The sequence below is a fragment of the Phaenicophaeus curvirostris genome, chromosome 1 (assembly GCF_032191515.1).
Source record: "Phaenicophaeus curvirostris isolate KB17595 chromosome 1, BPBGC_Pcur_1.0, whole genome shotgun sequence".
In the NCBI taxonomy this organism is placed as follows: Eukaryota; Metazoa; Chordata; class Aves; order Cuculiformes; family Cuculidae; genus Phaenicophaeus; species Phaenicophaeus curvirostris.
In genome coordinates this window covers 141,486,349-141,511,500 of record NC_091392.1, presented here as the reverse complement: position 1 = coordinate 141,511,500, position 25,152 = coordinate 141,486,349, and the positions used below count along the sequence as shown (strand labels likewise).

At 39.8% G+C, this 25,152-nt stretch overlaps 1 protein-coding gene across 1 annotated transcript in view; it reads left to right on the top strand.

Moving 5' to 3' along the window:
- Positions 1-25,152, top strand: part of AFF3 (ALF transcription elongation factor 3) — a 328,515-nt gene that overhangs the window by 188,729 nt on the left and 114,634 nt on the right. The window contains exons 5-7 of the mRNA XM_069855424.1: positions 5,070-5,156; positions 10,910-10,946; positions 16,144-16,195. Coding sequence (XP_069711525.1) covers positions 5,070-5,156; positions 10,910-10,946; positions 16,144-16,195 — 176 coding nt within the window. The remainder of the gene's footprint in view (positions 1-5,069; positions 5,157-10,909; positions 10,947-16,143; positions 16,196-25,152) is intronic.

The following is a 25,152-nucleotide window of genomic DNA, read 5'->3' as shown; positions in this document are numbered from 1 at the left end:
TTTAGAGAGCGTTTTGCAACGTATGTGACATAAATATTAACAATTAATTAACTCTTGCCCCATAAGTGAGTGGAAAGGAAGTAAAAAAGGAAACAATGGGAACTGGAAAATGGCAAGCTGTTTTGTTGGATGGTGGTGGTTCTGAATAACATGTTGCCAAAATGATAATGACAAAACAGAAAGTGCTCAAATAGAAAGAAGAGAACTATCAAGTGCTTAAAGGAAACTACGGAGCTTATGAGGATGAAGAAAAAGAGTTAAGTAGCTGTAGTTTGGATAAGTGACATCAGAACGAAATAAGAGGAAACAGCTTTGTCTTTCTATTTTGCAGGTGTATATTTGAGGTTGGGTTAGAAAAGCTGCAGCAGTAACAGATACTAGAGGAATCAGTATTTTAAAAAAATTTGCTTTTTACATCATGGGAACCTTATTATAGTGAAATGCTGTCAGCTTCAACATAGTCTCCAAAATTTTCAGTGTCTGACTCTTTCCTTTGGATGTTTGACACTAAAATCATAGACATTGTCAGCTAGTGCCAGTGTAGCTTTGCTGAACTGGAAGGGATCTTTGCCAACTGACAGCAGTTAAAGAGAAAATTTCCTGTGTTGAAAAAAAACCCCAAAACCTATTTTATGAAGACAGGAGAGTAACTGGATTAGAGGTTCTCAAACTGTGTCCTGTGATCACTGCTGAAGAGTCTTGGAAAGCTCTGTGTTAGCTTTGCGATGCCTTGACTTCCAGCTGAATAAATATATCTAAAGCTTCCCTAAAATCTGCATTTTAGTGTTGGTAACTACAAAGAGAGAGCCTCTGTGTTCCCCATGAGCAAACCAACAGAGTGTTTGCAAAGGAAAATTGTCTCACCAATCTCCTATAATTCCTGAGACATGTCAGTAGAACAGTGGATGAAGCTGAGCCAGCTAAAATGATTTTCAAAAGGTGTTTGACAGGGTCCTTTTTGAGACATACAAACATTTCTTAAATCATCATCTGTGGAGAGACAAAATATTATGAATCAAAAATTGGCTAGATGAGCACAAGCAAAGAGGAGGATTAAACAGTCAATTTTCTTAATGGCCCGATTATAAGTTCTGGTTTTGGCAGTGAATGAACAGCAAGATAATACACGTGACTAGACTTTAAATCTAGATGATATTGATCTCTCTACTTTTTATTAATTACAATTTTTCTGAATCAGTTCAGCCATTCCTGATATCATGTGCCACATAGCAAGATTGATGGCACTAGATAAATAGAATTGCCTCGAGTCTAGAGTGAATACTATTATTTACCTCAGCATAGTACTCTTCCTGAAAAATTACCTACAAGCTAGGGTTAAAAGCCCCAAACAAAACACTGCCAAGTAGTCATTAATCCACAAGAAATGTCTCATTACTTAATTGTTGCTGCAGAAACTGAATTTGGAGCAAGGCTATGCAATACTGTAGATTTCTTTGAAGGTTTGCTATTCAGTAACAAAAAAAGCCAAGTTGGCATGTTGACTAAGATTAACTAGACTTGGACCTTTATAGCTTGTAAAACTGGATATTTATGTATAACTTCTGAAAACTGATTTACTACTCCTGGAGACTAATAGCGTTACAATATGCATGTGAAGGAGACGTGCCATCACCACCACCACCAAGATGTCAGCATGAAACAACACCGCTGCAACCCTCACTAGGAGAAATGTGTGTTAAAAAGAAAGGGAATCTCAGAGCTACTCCTCAGTCTTGTACATCTGGCAGCAGAAGGAGGAGGGCAGTCATCTACATCTCAAACAAGCTGTCCTGCAGTTTGGCACACATGCTTGTTCACATGAATTTTTAAGCCATCTAGTAAGGGCTTCCTTCTTTGATACAGAAATCTTTCTTTTCCCCACTTCTGGACCTCAAATGGCTTCTCAGTTCTTGCTTTAATTAACACTGTTCAGGACTTGAGAGTTAACTTAATCGAGTTTGGAGAAAGAACTAAACTGGTTTTAAAATAGACCAGTATCTTGTAGTGACCGGAACATTTTCAGGTGCTAGGTGGTTTAGACTTTTTTTTTTTTGTTTGATTTATGCTAAAATAAATTCCTATTTTTTTCTCTGTCTAATTTCTAACACCAGTTGGAAGATTCCAAGGATCTTAAGCGCCTTTAAATTTTCATCAGTCCATTTGAAACGTTGTTTTCAGTCCAGTGGGTACCTTCTGCCACTACTGACAATCCCAGGCTCGAAGGATAGACAAGTTAGCTCAGCAGAAAAGAGAAGCTGTACATGAAAGTTTATTTTAATAATGAAAGTTCATTCCTTTCTATTTAGTTAGTTATATAGTTGCCATTCGGGCTTACATTTTCAAACATTTCACTCCATGTACTGAAGAAAAAAGAGATCTTGATAAATAATAAGCATATGCCACCTCTGGTTCTTTTAATTTGTCTCAAATATCTTCAGGTCATCTAAAATCATGAGATTTGGCATGCAGGAACACATTCTGTATTTCTTTCTGCTTGACCTTGAAAAGTGTTGATGCTTGTTGGACACCTAAATTCTTTCTGCTGGTTTTTGAGATCCTGTCCATGGCACCCAGGAGACTGCACATTTTTTAATGTTTCTCTTTTAAGAAAATATCTCACTAAATTTAAACGTTACCACTCCTCAGTGATGTGAAACTATAATTTGGAGTATTTCTTTATGTTAGTTTTCTAATTTTTTTCCTAATTTTATTCCATTTTATAGTTTTCTGAATTCCAAAGTGTAGTGATAAATACGTCACATGGTCACAACTCAAAATATTCTTCTAATAAATTCACATTCAGATATTCATGATAATGGCAATTATTAACCCTGGCAAATATTAGTAGTCTTACTAAAGTCTTGTGTCAGAAAGGGTTATGTCAAATTTAAATTATGTAGAAACCTTTATTATGTAGCACAACTCAAAGTAAAAAGGCAGAAGAGAAGCTAGCTGGAAAAAAAAAAAAAAGCCCATTAAGGCCACTTTCATTGAAGTGTGGATGAGAAATAATCTTAAGGAAAAGAAGAAATGAAAGATTTTGACATGTCAAAAAAACAGGTCACCCTTATATTTAATCAGTGCTCTGGTCCTTTCCCTGGGTGAAGGCATCATTGTCAGACTCGGGCAGGCAAGGTGGGAGGGAAGAGCTCTGCTGCTTTAACAGATTGGTTTCTGCATGGCATATAGCAGACTTCTGAGAGGATGCTTCCCTGAAGGTGACAGTTAGGGTCAGCCACCATATAACCTGGAGGAATTCCTTCTTGGGCAAATGGAAATCATAAGTACAGAATAGCATATTTCGCAAGCAGAATAACTTCAGGTCAAAGTCACCAGATGTTCCAAGTCTGGCTGCCTCGATTCTTCAATTGACAGAGATAATGTAAAGCATCATCCTTCAGAAGAAAGGGACACATAGTTCATTTCTATGTGTACTTTTGGGCTCAACACCTGAACTCGTTGGGAAAAACTCTTTGTTTGTTTGGGAGCAGGCTTTTGCCCATGTAAACACCTTTAGTCTATATGCACATCAACATATTTTCTAGAAATTAAGCAAATGGTCCTGTAAGGGCAAGGCAGAGAAAAGCAAGTGAGAAAATACTTTCAGATCACAGCCTTAGGGTTAAATGTCTGCATTGCAAATCTGCTTTTCAGCAACTGATTCTCATAAACCTTTACTGTTGGAATATTTCTCAATGTGTAACTCCTTAAACTTTTAAAAACAATAGCACATGTTTCCAGGTAGTTGTGGCAAACAGCTATCTGGTTGCCTGTGGTTTTTGTTGTCCGAGTTTAACGAACTTACTGTATATTAAAAATTACTATACACTGATATTGCTGGCACTTATCAGATAAGGAAGTAATAAGATGAACAGTCTGCGTCAAAGAAGTGAAAAGCAAAGCAATTCTGATACTGAAACTGCAAACCAGATGATGCTCTGATTAGAGGCATGCACGTAGATTACAGAAGTATAATAAATCATGTAACGTTTTAGCCTCAAATAAAATAAAATAATGCAGTTTTTATTAGGAAATAAAGTGTTTATCAAGCATGCTTTAAAGGTGACATTTATTATTAATAAACTATGATGAAAGCGTCGATCCTTTCATTGGCAGAACAGCCAGAGACTTTCCTCTATGTAGAAAATGCCCCAACTCAGTCTGTACCAGGTCAGGAAGCACTTCCATCAGCACTAATGAAGGATGGATAAGAGACTCATCTGCACCTTTTTTCAAACAAGAACATTTTCTTTTCTCTTTACAAAGGAATGAGTCATGGAAATAAAACTCCAGTGTTATTTTAGGACTGATCATGGATCTCGCTACATCTCCTTGGAATATGACTGAGAATTAATTCCCATGTCAGCTAATAGTATCACAACTCAGCAAAGCATCTGCCAGGCAAACCCTTGCTGCTGTCACTGAGCCCCATGCTTAGGCAGGATGTTAGTTGCTCTTTGGCTCTTGAAACTTGTGGGCCAGATCCTCAGGGTTGTCACACTCCACGCTACTTCTCATATTCTTTTAAGTTACTGTGTACCAAATATTATGCCTGTTAGTGCTGAACATGTCAAAAGACATGCTCATCCTTTAACAGCCTGCACTGGAGAGGAATATGAAGCCTCTCTCTTAACAAACTCCTTGTCTGAAGTGTTTAATTTACACCTCCCCAAAAGCAGCCTTGCTTTGGAGATCAACTCGTTCAGATTTTAATGATAACAGTATTGAACGTGTGTCTACCTGCTGCCTGAAGCTGTGTCAAGGATGACTGCATAGAAGTCAGGTCAAACTAAGTATGTCTCTTAGCTACTAAAAATTGTCCTTAAAATCAAAACAGGAAAGAGACAACGGTGGAGTGCGGCACACCTCATTTAGGGCTTTAGCTCTGTGTCCTGCAAGGCACAAAAATGCAGTTACGACCTTATTTGACCTATTTGTGATGATAAAGGCAATTTTAAGAGCTAACCATTGAGCAAGTGTTAAGCATTTATCATTCTGACCTTATCTATCATTGTGTCCTATTCCACTGAATTTCTGAACACAGTTTGCTGTACAATATTGTTTTTCAGGAGATGACCCATTCATGGCCTCCACCACTGTCAGCTATTCACACGCCAGGAAAAGCAGAACAAAGCAAGTTTGCCTTCCCAAACAAGGTAAGACACGAAACATCTTGTAGAACCTTGCCTCCTGCACCTCAAAATATATCCTACATGAGCCCTGACTAAGCGTGTGAGGTCTCTAGGCTGAAGTTGATGACCTTCTCCATGTGTGTGCCAGTATCCCCTGTCTTTTCCATGCTTACAGCCTCTGCAGGGCTACACAGTCTTGTTTGTAAATCTCCCAGCAGCAGCACTGTTGCTGGTGTGGCGGTTGCAGGTTCCTCACTGCAAGGCAAAAATGCAGATGCCCTTTGTGGGGTGTCCAGTTGTGGTGTCTTCTGCAGGAACCTGCTAAGGCTCCTGACTGATATGTCAGGGCACATACAGCTGCAAATCAAGAAGCTCTTGCTAGTATCCATTGCTCCTGCTTCATCTGGCTTTGCTAGTCAAGACTTTTTTTTTAAACCACTGAGGTCTGAAGTGAGCTTTACTAATACAATGGCCTCTGGAGTTGGGGGCTGAGGAATGGGCATACATTCCCTGCCACCAACCTGGCTTCAGGGGTAGCTTTGCTAGAAAAGCTAAGAAAAGCTAGAAAAGCTAGAAAAGCTTTTCTTTTGCTAGAAAAGCAAAGCTAGAAAGCCCAGTGCCGTGATGCTCAGAGAGGCCACAGAAGTGTTTACCAGGGAAGCCTCAAGGGACAAAAGCTGATGGTCCCTTGAAACTACCTCCACTATTGTATGTATATCACGGGGAGGATGTCGTGTGGCATGATAAAGCTTGTTGGCATGAGCTTGAAGAAGTCACATTATTTATACTTGGCAAGTCAGGAAGGCATGAAATCAGCTATCCTATGCAAGATCCAATAAAAATTGCACGTTGTATCACTAGCATATTTCATGAAATGTTCAAGCTTGAATGATGGTATTGGTGCTGTTTATAGCTTTTCTGCTGTTAAAGCAAGCTCTTTTTGTAACATTTAAGTCCATTCTGCAAAATCTAGTGCAGAAAATAATTATAACCACAAAGCCAAGAAACCTTCATGATTTGCATCCAGCTTTTGCGTGGATGAGAGTGTCATGATTTTGAAGAACCATGGGTGTAAACCAAAACATCCCTGGCGTGTTATGAAAGGAAAAAGAAGGAAATAACTCAGTGTCTATTTGCTCATTGAAGGTAGGCAGCTGATTAAAGATGGTAGGCAGGCTAGACACTTGTTACGTTAGAGTAAATCCAATAGGAGATAAATGGATCAGCTGCTTACAAGCAGGTGAAGTGCCCAGATAGGGATGACAAAAATGAAGTGGTGCTTGCAGCTCTGCAGTTTCTGCCATAGTTATCAGCATGTGATGCCCTTAAGTGGCATGCATGTAGATGTGCATGAGCAAGGTATGTACCTGTCAGCGTATCCATGCAGCCATCCGGAATGTGATTCCTCACAGCTGAATGTATTGTGATAAATATAGGAATAGGAGAACCACAGACCACAGGGCAAAGGATATGTGATAATGGTTAATATTGACTTTCTCATCTTCTCTCTTCCTGTCCATCCATCTCTTTGGGAAATAGTCTAACAGTTTGAGCTGCAGAGCCATTGAGGAGATCTACCATTCATTTGTATAGAGTCTTTTCTCCGTGATTTCTTTTTCTCTTACCAAAGTAAAATTTTCATTTTATTTAATCTTAAGATGGACAATCTTTCATCTAATAATACATGGGCATACTCTTGTAAGTACACATCACAAGTGTATTGTGGCCTGGGTGGTCTGCATGGTCAGAAATTAGAGTGTTTTGTATGAGGTGGGGAATAAGTGCCCAACAAAACTCATCAGAGTCCTGGAAAAATCCTGCATTACTGGCCATACATCATGTTAATTGTAAATATTCCAAATATTTTTAAATAATTAAAAGCTACTCCTGTGGCTTACCCTGAATCTGAGCAGTCACAGATTTTAGAAGGCAGTTATTTTTCAGGCTCCAAAGCGCAAAGATTGGTTTCCTATTTTTTCAAGCATGTTTTTGAAACAGTTACAAGCTAGCTAGTGCTTTTGACAAAGTGTTGTGGAAAATCTTTATTGGATCTCGTAGGGGATGTCTCCATAATTCTTAGGAAGCTTTGCTGCAGGTAAGCTATGTAGTTGTCCCAAATTGTTGAAATCTAAGAAGTACGTCAAACTCTCGTAGATCACACATTATTCAAAGAAACGGGCCTGTCAGTCAAGTAATGGCCAAGGCCACCAAAGAGACTAAAAGTCTACATTCAGGGCTTTGGCTTCATCTCTTAGTTCTGAGCGATATATGGTACCGTGAATACATTTTCAGTTTTTGTGGCAGTGTTGAGAGATCAGTTCAGTTCATTTGCAATGCCTCTTTCAGCCAACTCGACTCCAGAGAATCAAGTGGGCTGCAATTATTTTTTAGCAGAAGATAGTTCCCAAGTGTAAAGTTACTCATTATTTTGGGAATGAGAAAAAGAGAAGCTTGTAGAACTCCTGCCCTGTTGCAACAATGTGGATCATCCTGACTTTTTGTCTATAAAAGCTGAGTGTCAGCATCATTAGTTCCTGTACATGCCAAACTGCTTTTAACCTGCAACTCAAGTAATTAGCGATATGACAGCTTGAGACTTGAAATTTATTAATTAGGCTGTTAAAGTTGCAAAGGCCACAGCAGCTGTAGCTAGACTGGTTTTGAAATCGGTCTAGCAATAAAAGGTAAATAACTGAGGTTTATATATCACAAATATAACAGAATTCCATTTTTGAAATTGCATGTGAGGATGTGTCCATCTATATAACTATATGGTAGGTGGGTGGGGAGGTGAATGTGCATATGCTATACCTGTATATGAAATAAGGTCTCGTTAGCATGGGAGATCTGCATTAATGCACAAGAACGGAAGAAAAGTCCAGGTCAGGTTTGACAGGTGTAGCGCCACTCAGTAGGTTTCCCAGCACATTGCTGCTGGGAGAGCACATTTAGGGAACTGTCCTTTGTGTAATAGAGGGCATAAAGTTACATGTCATCCTTAACTTTGAATTTTTGTTCTCTGTGGAATTAATTTGTACTCTTGAATTTACTAGGAAGGGGCAATGACAGTCTCTTTATTTCTGATTTTTCAAAGCTTAAGGATAATTGAATCAGAGTGTGATGTGACAGGCTGTGTATGATTTCCTTTATTCTATCTCTGTCACACTTTGTTACATATAAATGATCAGGCATTATTTGATTGTAATTCTATTAAAAACATCTTAATAAATAAACTTTAAATGAATAATTAAATTTGGTAAATAAGAGCTCACTTGATGCTTGTTTGAATGAGCTTTTGTGTTCAGGCATTAATTCTCTACTCTTGTAGGGAGAAAAATGCTATTAATTCACCTGCCTTCTTTCTTCTCTTTCTTCCTTTTTATTATGATTTCATGTCTTGAGAGTCTGACCAGGTTTCTAGTTATGTGTATGTGATATTATGGGCTCAGTCATCATTTTGTTATTTGAGAATTCATTTACCCAATCCAGGAAAACTGGTGTCTTGTCACAAACCTCTTTGGTGATTATTCTGAGCAGAAGCTAAGTTATCATAATGATGTTATTCATTACATACTCAATACATTTACTTTAGTGATGTTATTCTTTACATGCTCAATTCATTTAATTTTTCCTTTCTTGTTGATTTTAACAAGCTGGAGCAAATGCACCAGAAAGTAATCCCTAGAACTGAAGACTTCATCTTTGGTTCTAAATTATATAGTCATATTTTTTCTTACCTCAGCTTGAACACTCTCTATTTCACTATGAGACTCCTGTATTAGCCTTTATTATTAAGAATAATTTGTTGAGAATCCTGACATCTATTTTAAATAATCAGTTAAAAAGAGAAGTGAAAACGTTACAGCTCATGTATTTTTCTGATGTCAAATTCAAGACTATGCAGACAATTAAAAGGGGGTGTTTATTCTTGCTGATGTTGATAAAAATGTAAAAGAGTGAACTACATCTTTTTTATTGGTTTCAAATAGTTTCACAAAACTGCAGATATTTCCATCAAAATTATTGTATTCCCCAAAACCTCTCTAGGTACATAAAGTCACTATTCTGGGAACTGAACATGATCTAATAGACTACTTTCATTGGCAGACTGGCTGGCTACTAGAATAGCAGTTAATTTCAAGTGTTTATGTCACTACATCACCACTGCAAGCTGATCCTGACTTCTTCAGATAATATTCAGTCACCAGGAAAAAAAAAAAAAAAGCAGTCTTTAATATCCATCAGAAGCATTTGCAAAATGTTGAGGCAATTTTTCAAAAGTCAACAATTTCAAATTATTGAGGCATTATTGTCACTGTGTGAAACGCAGTACAGATCTTTCCATACTGTAGTTGAAGGCAGAAATTCTTAGGGCTTGCCCAAACATTTCATAGAATCATAGAATAACCAGGTTGGAAGAGACCCACCAGATCATCGAGTCCAACCATTCCTATCAAACACTAAACCATGCCCCTTAGCACCTCATCCACCCGTGCCTTAAACACCTCCAGGGAAGGTGACTCAACCACCTCCCTGGGCAGCCTGTTCCAGTGCCCAATTTGTTGACTCTCATTTTAGATACGTAGGATGGCAGTGAATTGCAGCTGTGCATTATAGCATAAAAATTACAGAGTGAATTCCTGCAGTCTGGAGACTGGCTTTAGAGGTCCTTTTTTTCCCTTGGCTTTAGAGCAAATGGTCCAGATCAAAGAGATTTGACTAGCCAAGCCCTCGAGACCCCAGTGCCTGTGGTCCAGCCAGCCTCCATTTACAGATGACAGGAAAGTCTTGGGGCCCCGAACCCTGAGGTATGCTTCTGAGTGAATCAGCAGCAAAATCTCGGCTCAGCCAAGAAAGAGAATCCCTGAGCTCTCTGGGGACTTGCTGTTTCTTTCATGATGTGCTGTACATTTGGCTGATCGTTCAGCCAGGAACTGGTCCAGTGCCCACTCTTCACTGAAAATGATGGCTTGTATTGCTGTGGGTAGCTGGCCTCTCAGTTGTAACTCCAGCATGTATACGTACAACATGGTGTTCCTGGGGGAGGTGGCATTACTCAGAAGCAGACTTACATATAGGATATCTTCTCTGCTGTCATCCATAGCAGAGCGTTCTTTTTTCTCTTAATTCAAACATCTTTTTGTTATAGTTTATATTTATATTTCCCTCCTATTTATAGGCTTCTCTGATATTTTTATGAACGCAAACAAATTCTGTGAGTAATTTGTGAACATTTGCACATTAGGAAAAAGATGGTCTGATTTGTTGCACCGTATTCAAAATATTGCAGTTGTGGTGCAAAGTTGACCTTGTAATCTTGGGGACTCAGAACTAAAGTCTGTATTTCCATTCCCTGGTGCTGTCAATATCAACATATAAAAAGGAAAGACCAGGTCTACTATCACCTCAGGAATCCAATGATCCATGAAACAATATTGGCCTTCCCCTGTCTTCTCTTCTAAACTTGTAGAAGATAATAGATGAGTTTTGGCTGATCAATAAATGAATAGTGAGCAGGAGAGTCATAATAGCTATACAAGGAATTGCACCATTAAAGAGTTGCTGTGAAATAAGTTTGCAAGCGTTAGAATTAATGGATTTTCAAAGAAATATTGGATTTATCCTTACAAGGATACAATTACATTTGAAAATTACTTTGAAACTGAATGAACAATTAACAGCACTGTTTGTATTGTTAAGGTAATGTTCAAGCAAGTATTGCAGCTGAAAATTGCTGTAAAATAACACACTGTACCTTTTTTCTATTATTACCGTAGGAGTCACAACAGGGATCTACAGGACACAGCAATACAAGTAAGTACCAACTCATTTTGTGGCTACATTGGATGGAGGGGATGACAATGACTATGAAAAGCAAATGACTGATAGAGTAAGGAACCAGTTGCAGACTGGGACAGCAAAGAGCCTCGAGCAGGCAGTACTTGGCCGTAGCCAAATGTGGAGAACTGTATTGGAGTGACCAGCAATATCTCAGCTCTTTTGGTGGACTGGGAAGAACAAGAAGGATTCATTTTGTTATGGCCATTTCACAGTGTAGATGAGAAAGATTGAAAGGGCAAAAGGGTGATTTTTTTTTTTTTTGAAAGCCAGAAAAGAGTTGACCTACTTGCATGGCCAGATCCAGACTGCCAGAAAATTCTGCAGGAAGGCTTGTCATTTATCTTTCACAGGCATTATGAAAGGAAAGGAAGTCTTCTGCCGGAAGACATGTTATTGTTTCTCTTTCATAGGCAAATTAGGTGTGTTTTGTGGCTATTGCACAATAATAAGATACATAAATCCTGACAAACACCAGATAATGTCTCAAAGACTATATGGCCATGAGATTTTTTTTGGCTATCAGTGTGGGCAGAGTAGTTGTGTATTTGTGTGGCTCCTGGTTGTGGATTTTCAGTGGACTCCAATTTACAGATCGTGGTGCAGATCAGCAGCATTTTAATTGCATTTCGTTATGGTAAAAAACTTAGCAGCTGTATTGAAAGGAAAGATTGAATTGCTCTACGAAACAAAATATTAATCCTCTCCCCTGACACCCCTGCTGTTAATATTGTCTTGCATATTAAAAATACGTGATCCTGTCCTGCTCTCAACAGAAAATCATCTCAACCAAAAGAACTGTTTTGCTAGCTTCCTGACCTGTCAGCCAGCACAGAGCACTGTTTGCAAATTACACGGCTGTGACTGAAGATGAAAAATGCCCTGAGCTGGTAGGTAGGGCTTTGAAAGTGGCTGGTCACCCACTGCGTGAGGGAGAAGACATCCAGGGAGGCAAGGCTGGGAGATGTAGGCTATTAAAATGATGTGGCTCTTTGCTGGGGAAAGGTCGGCGTGCGAAGACAATGTTGTGAAGAAACATGCAGTAGTGTCACTTAATTGCTGGCATTGGTTTGATACTGCTGTAAGTACCAGCACTAAGGAAATAATAAAAGTCAAAGGGGTTGAGATTCTGTTAGAAAATAATGACTACCGTAATGAGAGAAGGAAGCATGAAAGGGCCATAATAGAGGGCTATGCAAACACACACTGTGTCATGAGCATGACAAACTCGCCAGCTGAGGGCTTCGCAATGACATCAGAGGCCACAGTGTTTGGCCAGCTTTTGTAATGGTTTCATTGTGAGTATTTCCTACTTTCAACACTTGAATAAAATAGGTTGTTGTGCAGATCTAATGAAACTTGCTTTTCTGTGGATTAGGAAATACATCCAACCTCCTTACAGCTTTCCTCTGCTCCTTACTCCAGTGGACTTTTCACTTCCAATTCTGCCATCTGCCCTCCCACACCACAGTACCTCCAGCTTCTTCTTATCTCCTCATTCATCCTGCTCAGCGAAATCGGCATATATTCACACTTAGTGCTGGCTGCCTGATGGCAATTAAAAGTGAAGAACAGCTGAATCCATGTAGAAACAGTTCCTTCATTGATGGCAAAAGTTAGTGTCAATGTCAGACACCCAGACACTTTTCCTAACATTGCAAAGGGAATCTGACTACCTCAGAGACCTCTATCTGTGAGATTTCCTGTTGAGGAAGGCATCAAATAAGACATAGTTAGGAAGAGATGCACCAGTCCTGTACATCAAACTCAAAGGAAATTTGTGGGAAAAAAGCAATTCAAATATGAAGAAATGCTAGCAAATGACTCAATGTGGGAAAGAAATCTAATGGTCTGTGTTTTGTGTTATCCAAATGCACATCTTCACAGTCTCAATTAGTTGTTATTTCCCGTTGCACCATGTCTCCTTTGGAGTGGCTCTCAAGCCTGTCATTTGTAATGATTTTGCTCCAGCTGCAAACATTGTCTTTCTCATGGATAACATTTACATTTCTCTCATCCTTCCCCCACAAGGAAGTTAAAGCATTTAAAAAACAATAACAACTGAAGTTATACTGCTTTGTCACAATAAATATTATTTTTCCTTGTTACCCAGAAAGGAAAACTTGACCTGGTTATGTCAAGTGATTCACCAAAATTCCAGCTCAGAAGAGAGAACTGTTTCTCTGGTCACCCACTATTCAATGGGGAAATCCTACAAAAGTTCATTTGAAATTTATTTTCACATCAGAGGCATCTGGACACATCTCCTCTAGTTATATCTAAAAGATTAAGAAGGGAATTGTGTGAGATGAGGTAAAAACTAGAAAAGAACTCCCAGCTTTGTGTCTAGGAACCTGAGGGTCGATGGTTTCCACCTTGAGTTTCTGAAGGCATGTGTATGCATATACTCACCAACACACAGACGCACACGTGTGTCCACATCTGTTTCAGGAGACATACACAGCACTTAGCCCCTGAAACAGAGTCTGCTAACAGCAGTCCTATGGTGAGGTGGGTAGCATATTCTTTGTCCATTCCAAAAAGACTAAGAAAAACAAAGGCCCACACAAATTTGCCTAGAAGAAGCCAGATCTAGAGAGGATTTAGCAATTTGGAAAATGCCAGCCTCCCGCAGTGATACCTGCACGCATTTGGCAGGTTACTTGGAAAATGGAAAACAAATCTTAGTCTGGCCAAGACTAAGTGTGAAAAACCCCCAAATTGTTCTGACAGGCAGCTCCCTTTTACAAATGCTTAACCAAAAATTTTACCTTTACCGTATCTGTGACATTGAACTATGCTTAGTCTATCCATATTTTAAAAACATCTATGATTCAGTCAAGTGAGAACGAAGTTAGTGAGAACTGATAAAGCATTAATGGCCAGATTTTCTACTCTGATAGGCCAGACTAATGCATTTCTACCATCTGTACAGGCTTCATCCTTCCCCTCCACACAGAAGTATGTTAAGTGATGATTAGCATAAAAGCAGCTGCAAGTGCTTACTGTAGGGTAATTCATTAATATCCAGTTTTGGTAAATCACAGAGACTCCCTTTTCTCTCTCCTCACAGTGCTTATGCTGTTTCCCTTGTTGCTGCATTAACATACATTGCTGAAAGTAGAACTGATGTGAACTCTGCTGGCAAAGCACTCAGGAATCCATATTCCCTCTCACACTCAAACAAACCAGTGTTCATAGTAATAATTCATCACTTATAAAAAGCCTAAGTTATGAATAGAAAATCTTTGAATATACGCCAACTGTTACTGTTGGTTTCTTGTTCCAAATTACCATAATGCAGATGAGCTCCAGGGCTCCAGGCACCCTAAGGCTGACAAACGTATGCTGTAGCAACAACTTTCTAGCCAGCAAGTAAATCATCTGAGTATACTTTCTGAGGTCTCTGCTAAAAGTGAAAAGTGAGCTGGAGATCATGTAGTGGATGCCCAGCTTGTGCCTAAATTTTAGGTGGGTTTAGCTGTCTTCCTGCGATAAGAGCTTAGCTTCCCTAGAAGTCCATAGAGAGGCATCAGCGGTTTTGAAGACATCCGGAGCTTCCAATGTCCTGTTCACTAAAGTTGAGGCACCTAAGTTGGGTAGATACAAACCCTTCCAGAAGGAAGGAGAAGATGTGAAACCACCACAGCAAAGTGCCTGCAATACCCAGGATCGCCCCTGCAAGACACTTGCTTGCAGAAGATCGCTATCTAGAGTAAGTCCTTCATCTTGCTTCTGTATGGCAGTAGAAGGACATTGGTATCAAAACTCTTTCTCTCCGGAAGGCAACAGAAAATGTTCCAGAGGTGCCCCTTACAGCCATTGCTGGAACTCCAGTGCTGTATGGAAGCTGAGGGTGAGGACTTTATTGGCAGCAAATGGATGATCAATAATACTCACATGCATGGAATATGTTGGGGGCTGATCTAAAACCCACTCAACTCAAGTCAATGAGCAGAAAATCAGGCAACACTGAAACACCCTGACTAAAATAAGCACTTCTCACATTTTTTCCAGAAGGCACAGGTGTTTTTTGGTTTAACAAAGCTCATTAAAAAGTAATGGAGAAAAACGCATCCATCAGTAAACCAGTCACACTCAACCTCTGTTCCTCCTTGTCTGCTAGGCAACATAAACTCATGTATAGAGAGCTACTAGCATCCAGTGACACACAAGAGGAGCAGCAGCTGCACAATCACTAAGTCCAGAATTCAAGTTCAAGGTGATTCAAATGGAGTGGCGCACCCCGTACATCCATGGTAGAGCTAAATAAAAAGCTTGGTTCCTTCAGATTATTCAGAGAGCAATAATTACAGCAAACAATATCAGCCTTACTTTCTTTTGGGGGAAGGCAGAGAGGAACACGGAGTAAGGAGGGAGAAGAACTTGACCTGTGTTAGCAGAAGCAATACCACCCCATCAGCTAGCAGCCTTGCTTCCCTGGTGTCTATGCTATGTAACTAGGTTGTGTTGATTTTGGTCCCAAGAAGGGGATCATCACAAGCCAACATGCTATGCCAGGACCCATGTGAGTTGTAAGGAAATGTGAAAAGGCATCCCTTGGGCCTCTGATGCTTCTCAAATATTTGGGTGTCTGACTTCCATTGGGGCTGAGGGCCTAAGTCAAAATACGAAACATAGCAAAGAGTGCTTCTCCAGCCCCCAGTTGCAGGAGCTGAAGATTGTATCCATAATCTGTCAAAATTAATGTGAACCAAAAAAACTCCATTGACAGAATTATGCCCTTATCACTGCCTTACTAGCTGCTGCTGTTATTGTTTTGCTTTATGTGAAATAATTACTTCTCGTGGAGGCAGATTTTGGAGCATGTGCATATTGGATGGGGTACACTCCCAATAGCAGAGCTTTTCGTTGTCCAAAGTATGCTGTTCCTGGTAAAGCTTGTGTCCTCTAAGCAGCCTCTCTTGTGGAGTCTCCTTGCCTGACATTTCCAGAGTACATGTGGCAGTGACAATAAAAGTCAAGTCAGGGTTGACACCACACTTGCAAACGCTCCAGAAGTGCCCCTGCGACCCTGTGATTGCCTCGGCAGCAGTTTACATGTGTGGCAAGAGCGGTCGGTGTTAGGAACGAATAAACCATTGACGTGTCACATGTGAGCAGTCTGTGTATTGACCCATTTCTGATGTCATTTTCTTCTTCTCTTTTAAAGGGAAAAGTGATGTAGAGCCAAAGAGTCCAGAGAAAAGCGCAACTCATACATCGTAAGTCACTTTTGTGCTTAAGATCAGAGAAGACAGCTGTGGTTTTATCAGATTTGTTGGGCAAAATAGAATTTGTTTGTTTTCGTTAAGATAAAGCTCTTTCACTGGTACTTTTCTTAAAAAGGCTTTTTAGATAATGACTAAACATTAATTATTCCTAGAATTTTTACATGCTAGTAAGTCAGAGAACTTTGCAAGTGAAATGGCTGCATATCACACTGAACAGAGATGAGATGATTTTTGTGGTTGTGTGAGGTTGGCCTTTATAACGTAACTTCAACATTACCTTAATGCTGCTGGAGTTTGTCACACTTGCTAAAAAACATCATGTCACATATGCCTTTGATGTACTGATGTAATTTTAAAAGACTGCAGTCTGCAGCTTCACCTCTGAATTACTTGAAATCCAATTACAGCTATCTCTGGTCTCTCACGATTTTGTTGATGTTTTTGAATTAACAAAAGAAGTCGAGAAATAGATAGGAACAGGCACTTGTAATATATCAGTGTTCACCTTCACTCTAGTGCAACAATAGAAGCTTTTACCATTTTTAGCTCTAGTATACAAAGGAATGAATGTTTTGCCAACATAAACCAGTCTATGAAACAGATGGGCTGCAAGTTAAAAACATAAATAAATAGCATCAGTCTCCCAAACTGAGTTAGATAAATGAATTCCTTTAATAACCACCAGGCAGAAACATTATGAATTTCTGCAAAACCGTTCACCTTTTTAATCCCATTTGAAGGAGAGAAGTTCTTGTAACAGTCAGTCATGTGAATTTTAGAGTGCATCTTGCCCATAATTTATGTTTTCTGATTCCTGTTATTTAAATTCAGAGCATTATATCACGTAAATCTCTCAAGGTGTCACCATTTGTTACATTGTCAAAAGTAGTCACAGAAGGAGGTACAATAACAGTGATTTATTGTGGGATATTTTTATTTCTGCTGCAAATACGCATTAAAAATCTTCTGGAAATTAATCTAGGAAAAGATTTGACACGGTGTAAGAAGTGGCTTGTCCTGCAGATTGTGTTTTGGAATGTAATTACCGTATGTGAGCATATTTAGCCAAACATATTAAATGAATTAAGCATTAGCAGCCTTATGCCTTCTGATAGTATGATTGCTGGGAATGGTTAATAGAATGATTCCAATAATTATCATTTTTTAAAATAATATTGCAATAAAGATGAAAAGAAGAAGAGTTTTAATGCCATCTGGAGGTATTTTGGAGAAATGAACACATTTAATTTTGCTGATATTTAGCAATATGTAAAACATAAGCCATCCTCCTAAGTGTTTTTATCTAGGTAGATGCTATTTTATTGATGAGGAATGTTCTTTCCTTTCTTCTTCCTCATCAGATTAAAACCCTGTAAGATCTCTGAAACCAGAATATGGGTATCTCTGATTATGGGTTCAGAGATACACCCAGATATGTGTAAAGTTTTTGGTTGAGACTACATACTGTGTCATATTGTGTGCTGTATTAGATATGACAGACTTCATAATCTGCTTAGGTGTTAAAAGTTCATAGCCTAATAAGGTATCTTAGTGCAACCTTCTGAAACTGTGCTATCTTCTAAATATAGTATCTTTGTAATGTATATCTTTAATTTGTTACTATATGCGAAGGCTACCCCACGGCAGACTGTGGTTCTCAGAGCAATTTTTGAGAGTAGAAACAATGGGTTACAACTGATAAATGACTGTGTTCAAGAAGCAGAGGCCACTCTAGATAGAGAAATTGTTTGTGTGGAAAAGGAGGCAAAATAGAAAGGAGGAAATGAGAGGAAGGGAACCAACAAATGCTGTGCCAGAAGAGGAGAAGAAAATGAGGGTGATGCAGCTAAGAATGAGGAAAAGGAACTGCAAATGCCAGGTTATCACGAAGAGAGCAGTAGAAAAGAAAACCATTGGTCAAATATTGGAAACAAGAAAGAAGGGGGAGCAACAGGAGCAAAAGCTATTATTAAACCAAAATCTATGTGTTATTGAATAGAGGGCTGGATACTTGTGTGTTACAGTGTAGTAAATAAACTCGTGTTGATGTGTAGGTGCACACTGACAACCCAGTTCTCTTTCTGTTGCCTTCCCCAGGTTTCTCCTAATTCCCACTTTCTTCTAGGAAAGCCTTTTATCCCCTTGTTCTCAGGCAGTCATGAATACAGACTTTCTCTGTTCTTTTGGGGATGCAGCAGCTCGTGTCTGTGCACAAGATCCACAACCAGAAGGACCCATGGTGCACACGTACAGATGAATGCATGAGTGCATGTGCCTAGGTCCATCTATAGCAATGGGCATACTCTTCCCCTGCATCTGCAGAGAAGACCATGCTATTGTGTTAGGGTTCAGTGCTCAGGTCTGCAGCTGGGATCTGGTGGGGTTGTGCAAGGGGAGAGGTGTGCAAGGGGGCATGAACACTGCCAGAAGTCCTGTGGGTAAAAAAAACTGCACCATCTTGTGAGATGTTGCTCCCCTGAGAGTGTTGGAGAAGTCCATTTGGCATCTCCTGGCAGGGGTGCTAAAAAGGAGCAACACTGATGTAGGAAAGGTAGCACATTTGGGCCCAAACAGGAGAAACTGTGGATTTGTTTCACTGTGAATCAGTGTTCCCATGTGAAAATGGAACAAACAGCAACAAAAAAAACCCCACAAAGCAAGTCAGTTGGCCTACAAAAACGTAACAGAAAAGACAGGGAGGAGCAAATTAATGTTTCATTCTTACAAATGTCTTTCTTGTTTTCCTAAGGCACGTTACAAGCCACACACTCAAGCCAAGCTTGTACGACTCAATGGCAGTTAATTCATCCTTGGTGCAGATTTACTACCTCCATCCAAACATTATTTATGGAGCTTCAATGGACAGGTTGATTACCCTCCTGAATCAGGCAGTGAGATGCTTGTGAACAGAGCATTTACATGAAGTCTCCCTCAAGACATTCCTCCTGCCTTATTCACTGGGCTCCACGTCCTCAAAATCAGATATTACCCTGTGACCTGGAGCCCTGGGGCCAAAAGTGCTACCCATAACCTCCATAGGTACAGAAACCTAGAGCACAGGATCTGTTCAGAGGGGTTTGGATATGGTAAATGCATCATTCTGAAGCGTGTTATGCATAGGGTTTTTTTTCCTGTATACATTAGCTCCCTAGATAGACTCAGTATGACATAGCTCTTCACAGATAATAATATTAAACATTAAGAAACTGGTATGCATTGGATGATACACATTAATTGATGCAACATCCTAATGAAGCAGATAAATAAAGGCAGTTATTACAATGCCAGAAATAACTGAGATAGATGTAGGAGAATGAGAACGATGCAAAAGTGGGGAGGAAGTCTGAGCAGAGCTGTATCATTTTGCATGATTTTCCTATGGCCTTCACCTCCTCAGCATGCACAATGATCGCCTGAACTGGCACTGAAGAATTGCAATGAACACTGCAAACAATACAAAGATGTAAAGCTGTCTGGAGTCTTCCCCAGCTGATCCATGTTCCTTATAATTGAGTGCTATTTAAGCTTAGAGAATTCTGGATTTGAGGAGGTTTATTGTTGTTGTACTCTTAATGTATGTAGCTCTCTATTGATCATTGCTTCACTGAGCATTTTTAAACTTTTAGGACTGTTCATAAATATCCAGCAAGGTTTAGTTCTTTTAGTTTTGTGATAAAAGGTTTGATTTTCAATAGTCAGAGAATTTTCAGAGAATGTGTTAAAAACATCTAATTTTTATTAAAATCTTTTCTTCCCTGCTTTTACCAGTTTTAGTCTGAAGGGCTGCATTAAGGAGTGGGGAAGGGATGAAGAAAATCTGCTCTTTTGTACTTTAATATTTTCAGATTCAGGATTTTTAATTTTCTTTGGCAAAACCTGGGTCCTTTAGTAAACCTTGGAACACTGCAATTAAAACTTGTAATTTTATAAAACTTCTGTGCAAGGAAAAGTGATTCCAACCAGTGCACATATTTCAGAGGACTGCAAAGTGCGATGGTAACTTCATACTGAGCTGGAGGTCTGTGCTTTCCCACCTTCCCATGTGCAAAAGATGACAATAATTCAAAAATGACAGAAATACACAAAGCGCTCAGTAAACTCCTGCTCTTGGGATGACTTTTGATGCACTGTCTGTTGTGCTGTTCTTCAGTACCTTGGAGTTTGTAAATGATTTCCAGTTCAAACTACCCTAAGTTAATCATGCCTGACTGTGATTCACTGCTACATTTCTAGTGCACTTACCTAATGATACCAGGGCTCGAAACTAGATACCTCGGTGCTGTCTCTTTATTATCCCTCCCACGATTGTTTTCATGCTGAGCTGCTCCAAATTTTCCCCTCCCTTTTTACAAGAGAATTAACTAAGATTGAGGGAGGCTTTTATAATTTATGGCAGTTATGCAAGTTTTGTCCTTTGCTAATACTGTCTGAGAATCACAGTGATCTCGGTGTGTGTGCTTGCTTGTTTGCTTTTGCCAGGCAGAAATAGATGTTGGCTCTGTTCTTTCACTGCACTGGTCCCCAGCATCACATGAAGCATGGTTTGCTCAGGGGGTTCTTCATTTACAGTACTAAATTCAGCAGCTTCCAAGCTGGCTGTTTGCAGACATTAATGCTAGAGTCTCTTGCCCATTCAGCAGCTGCTTATCGTTCTCATCGCCCTGATTTCCCTTGAGGAAGGAAAGAGGAAACAGGTACTCAGCAATGTCTACTGTTCTTGCTTGATGTGACCTACATCTGTACTGGCATGAGCAATGCCTGTTGGTTTCTTGCCTTTTCTTCCTCTCTTCTGTCTTGCCCTTCTATCTTTAGAGTGATTCACAGATATTAATAGTTATTGAGCAGCTAAAAACTCCTGCTGGTTTCCTTTTCCACGGATGGGAAGACTGAGGCAGAGGGATTACAAAGTGCCTCCAGAGAGCAGAGGGAATCGGTCTCAAGGGCAGGAGAGCAGCTTGAGTGAGTGCTGCCAACACACCGTCCCACTCTCAGCCCCCAGGGAGCTTGGCCTCTCACATCTGGCTGATGAGTGGTCTTGAGCCAGGACCTTAAGTCCCTCAAGCAACAACTGCAACCTGCTTGAGCACTAGAGTTGGAAAACAAGCCTTAATCCCACCTCACTGTTCCCTAAGGCCTGGTGCAAGTTGTTTAAAGTTAGCCTTGGCTTTCCCCCATCTAAAATAACAATTAGACCGCCATGAAGACTATAATATTGTTAATATTTGTAAAAAGTGTTGAAAAATGTAATGTTCTGTAAAAATGGCTAAGGATTACTCACCCAGAACGGTAAAGGAAATGAGGAGTAGTTTAAGTTTCTAAAGACAGACTTGGGTAGTAAGTGGTAAATGTCCTGAGGAATGCCAGATGCAGCAAGAAGGGGATAATGGGAACTGCTGCCTCTCCCAGCTGCCTGCAGACCTGGTGAGCAGAGCAGACCCTGCCCCATTGTCACATCCCCATCCTCCCTCCAGAGTTTCAATCTTAGTTTCTTAGGACAGTGTCCACTCAAATTGAATAAGAAGGTTTTTGGCTTTTGTCTCACTGAACAAGAGGGAGGGATGGCGGATAGGGAAGGGGCAAAGTATGCAAGCTGCAGAGGAAAAAGAAAATTCCTTCTGTGATACATATCAGGTATCCTTCTGTTTGTTTGCCAAAAGGAGTGTGAAGGCTTAAGTCAATTGAACCAGAAAATAGCTCACAGATGGGTCTGGAGGACAATGAAAAAGGGTGAAATCCCTACGACTGCAGAAGTCAGTTCCAAGATTAGGGCTGCCCAAACTTTTCTGGGGTACATTCCACTTTGAGTTTTCAGATCAAGATACCTAGGCAAATTCTGAGTCTTCCACAGCTCAAGTTTCGGGTATTGTAGAGGGCAAGGATGCCTGCAGCACACACATGTTGGCCAGTGATTTGGTGATGCCTCTTTTAGTGATTCCATGGTCTCTGCTGAGGGCTGCCAGGAACATATCAACCTGCTTATGAGTCACAGGTGGGCCTCCTCTGCCTAGAGACACACCTTCTAAGGGGTGATAACCAATAACAAATTATCTCTTTTAAGTTAAGTTTTTAAAATATATTATTTCTGAAAACACTGGTGCATTGTATCATCAATGGCTTTTAATGTACCTTTGCAATGTTTCTGAGAGAATTCTTGCAGACCATGCTAAAAAAAAAAAATAAAGAAAGAAAAAATACTTTACTATTATGAATAAAGGCAGTGTTTTTCAGAGCGATGGAGGTCTTGAAAACGGTAGAAGTGAAAGTCTGGTGTTTATCCATGACCCAAGTTACTGGCAGAGGAAGAAGGCTGGCTGCATTGCTCTATTCCACCTGTTTACTTGAGCCTCAGCTTGCAGAGCTAGCTCCTAACACTGCCAGACTGTCACTCTGCTCAGCCAGTCCAGCAAGAACAGTTAAAATTTTAAAACACACTCCTCAGCCCTCAGATTTCACAGAATCAGAGAATCACAGAATCATTAGGTTGGAAAAGACCCACAGGATCATCGCGTCCAACCATTCCTATCAATCACTAAACCGTGCCCCTCAGTACCTCATCCACCCATCTTTTAAACACTCCTAGGGTGTTTTTCCATGAAAAAGTTCTTTTTTTTCTGCCCTCCCCTGAAGAATTACCCTCAGTCCATGTATAGAGCATTTCTCTGTATATTAAATATATTGACGGTTAAAAAAATCCGATCCCATAACCACTTATGACTCCAAGAAACAAACTGATTTGACCTGTGGGATGTTTTGTCACAATGCCAATGTGAAGCTTGCCTGCCTTTTCTGAGCATGGATTTTTTGGATTTGCAGTGTACAATGCTGCTGATGCTTCACAAAAAGCTACTGTAAGTTGATACCAATAAATCTATTTTCTTCAAATGCTATAAAGGCATTTTCTTGGAAGAAAATCTGGTCTTTACTGAGTCTGTCTTTGAGGGTTTTCAAAGTTAAGGAGGAAGAACCAGTTGGTATTAGTGGTGAAATTTTGGGGTTTTGCTATGTGAAAATTACAGATGTATAGCAGTCGAAGATGATAAAGGTTACAAGTTTTTTAAGTAACATATGAAGTCACATAAAAAGATCTTAAAAACATGATGTCCACAAAAGCAGATGAGATGGGGCTTATTTGTTTTAGAAAGAAAACACCTAGAAGCCCAATCTGACCTTTGTTGCAGCTGTGGTTCTCCTGAGATGAAATTTAGCTTCTGTTGAGTTGGAGTCCCACAAAAAAAACCCTTTATCTGAGATGTACACAGGAACAGTGATAGAAGAATGCTAAATAATAGCACCACTGAGATCTGGGGGAAGTTTTGTAATTGACTTCCATGGGGTGAGATAGGACCTTTGCTGTCCTATTTTTAAATGCCAGCCCTCTCTTTTACCAGATATATCCAATATCTTGAGATAACTGACCTTATCACTGCAAGGCTCAGCGCAGTTTTATTTATAAAGTCCTCTTGATCCAGGCCCTTGTTTAGCAACTTCACCTTTACAATCCACCAGTTATATGCATGCTGGAGAGAAAAATAATTAGCCCCAGGAAGCTCCTCTTTTTTCTAGGAGACTTAAAGCTGAAAGGGAAAGTAGTTTAATGCAAAAGATGCCTTTGCTTCAAAACAGCAACTTTTGTCCCATTGGAAAACTTACCATAGTGCTAGGCATTATTTATAATTTTATACCAAGTAAAAAAATGTTTCTATAACATTTAACATCATTTAGAATAAAACTGACTAATTTAACCGGCTAAAATATTGTCATGCTTGAGGAAATGTTTTCCTGTATTGCACTGAAAGCATATTATTTTTCTCTTAGGTACTGTTTTCCTTGGACTTTGTAATTTGTAAGGGACTAACTGGGAATTTTTAATGTATTATATATTGGCTCTGAATATGGTGGTTAAAGAGGGGTTGCCAGGAAAATCAGGAGATGCAAGTACCTGGGAAGAAGTCTATTTCATCAGAAACGCTTCCAGGAAGGCAGGCACCATTGACCTCACTCCATATTTTTTCTCTGAAGAGAATGATAAATGAAGCTCAGTGTCTCGCATGTTGGAGTTGTGATGTGCGTGGTGGTGTTTTTGCTGGGCTAAAATTCCTAGTTGCCGGGGTAACGTGTTTTGGAAATCCTCTACCCTGGGCAAAAGCCGCTGCAACTTGAAACCCTCTGAGGCTGATGCTCGGTGGGGGCACCACCACTGCTGGGTGCAGGGGGCTGTTGGCTTCGGTCAGGGGTCTTAAGTAGGGAAACAAAATAAAATTAGTCCAAAAGAACAGAAAGGCAATCAGGAGCATTTGATACTTCCAGGCTTTTATAACCTGATTTTTTCCCACACCATCACCGTGTCCTGTCAGCCAGAGGATGGGAGGGTTACTTCATCTCGGGGTTGAGTGGCTGGATTATGGAAAGACAAGAGGTGTGTGTGTGCCTGGAGGGTGGGGAGAGGAGGAGTGTGAGAAGGAGAGATACAGAGATACAGGGTTCTGGCCACCTGCCAAGAAAAATAACTAACATTTTGCAAAAGAGAAATCGTAAGACTGAGGTCATGATATGGAAAAAGTCTGTTTCACAGATTCTTGAGCCTGAATGTGGGCCAAGTTTTTTATGGGTGGTTTTATTTTTTTTAACACAGGCGTCCTATTAACATTTGAACACTAAAGCCTGTCCAGGAATGGAAAGATTTGAGAATTTGAAGTGCCTTAGTTTTCTACTCTGTTGGTACACAGATATATTATTTTTAATTGCAAGAAAGCGAGGTTTTGAATGAGAAGTTCCTTCGTTTTGCTTTTAACTAATTTTACAACCATGAAGACCAAATTAAGGGAATCTAAAGAAATGTCTGTTTCTCCCACAGTGTGACCAACGCAAAAAAAAAAGAGACTTTTCAAGCTTGGTGGACAACTTTTTATTTGCCATGCAAAATATAAAAAGATACTGAAACCTGAAAT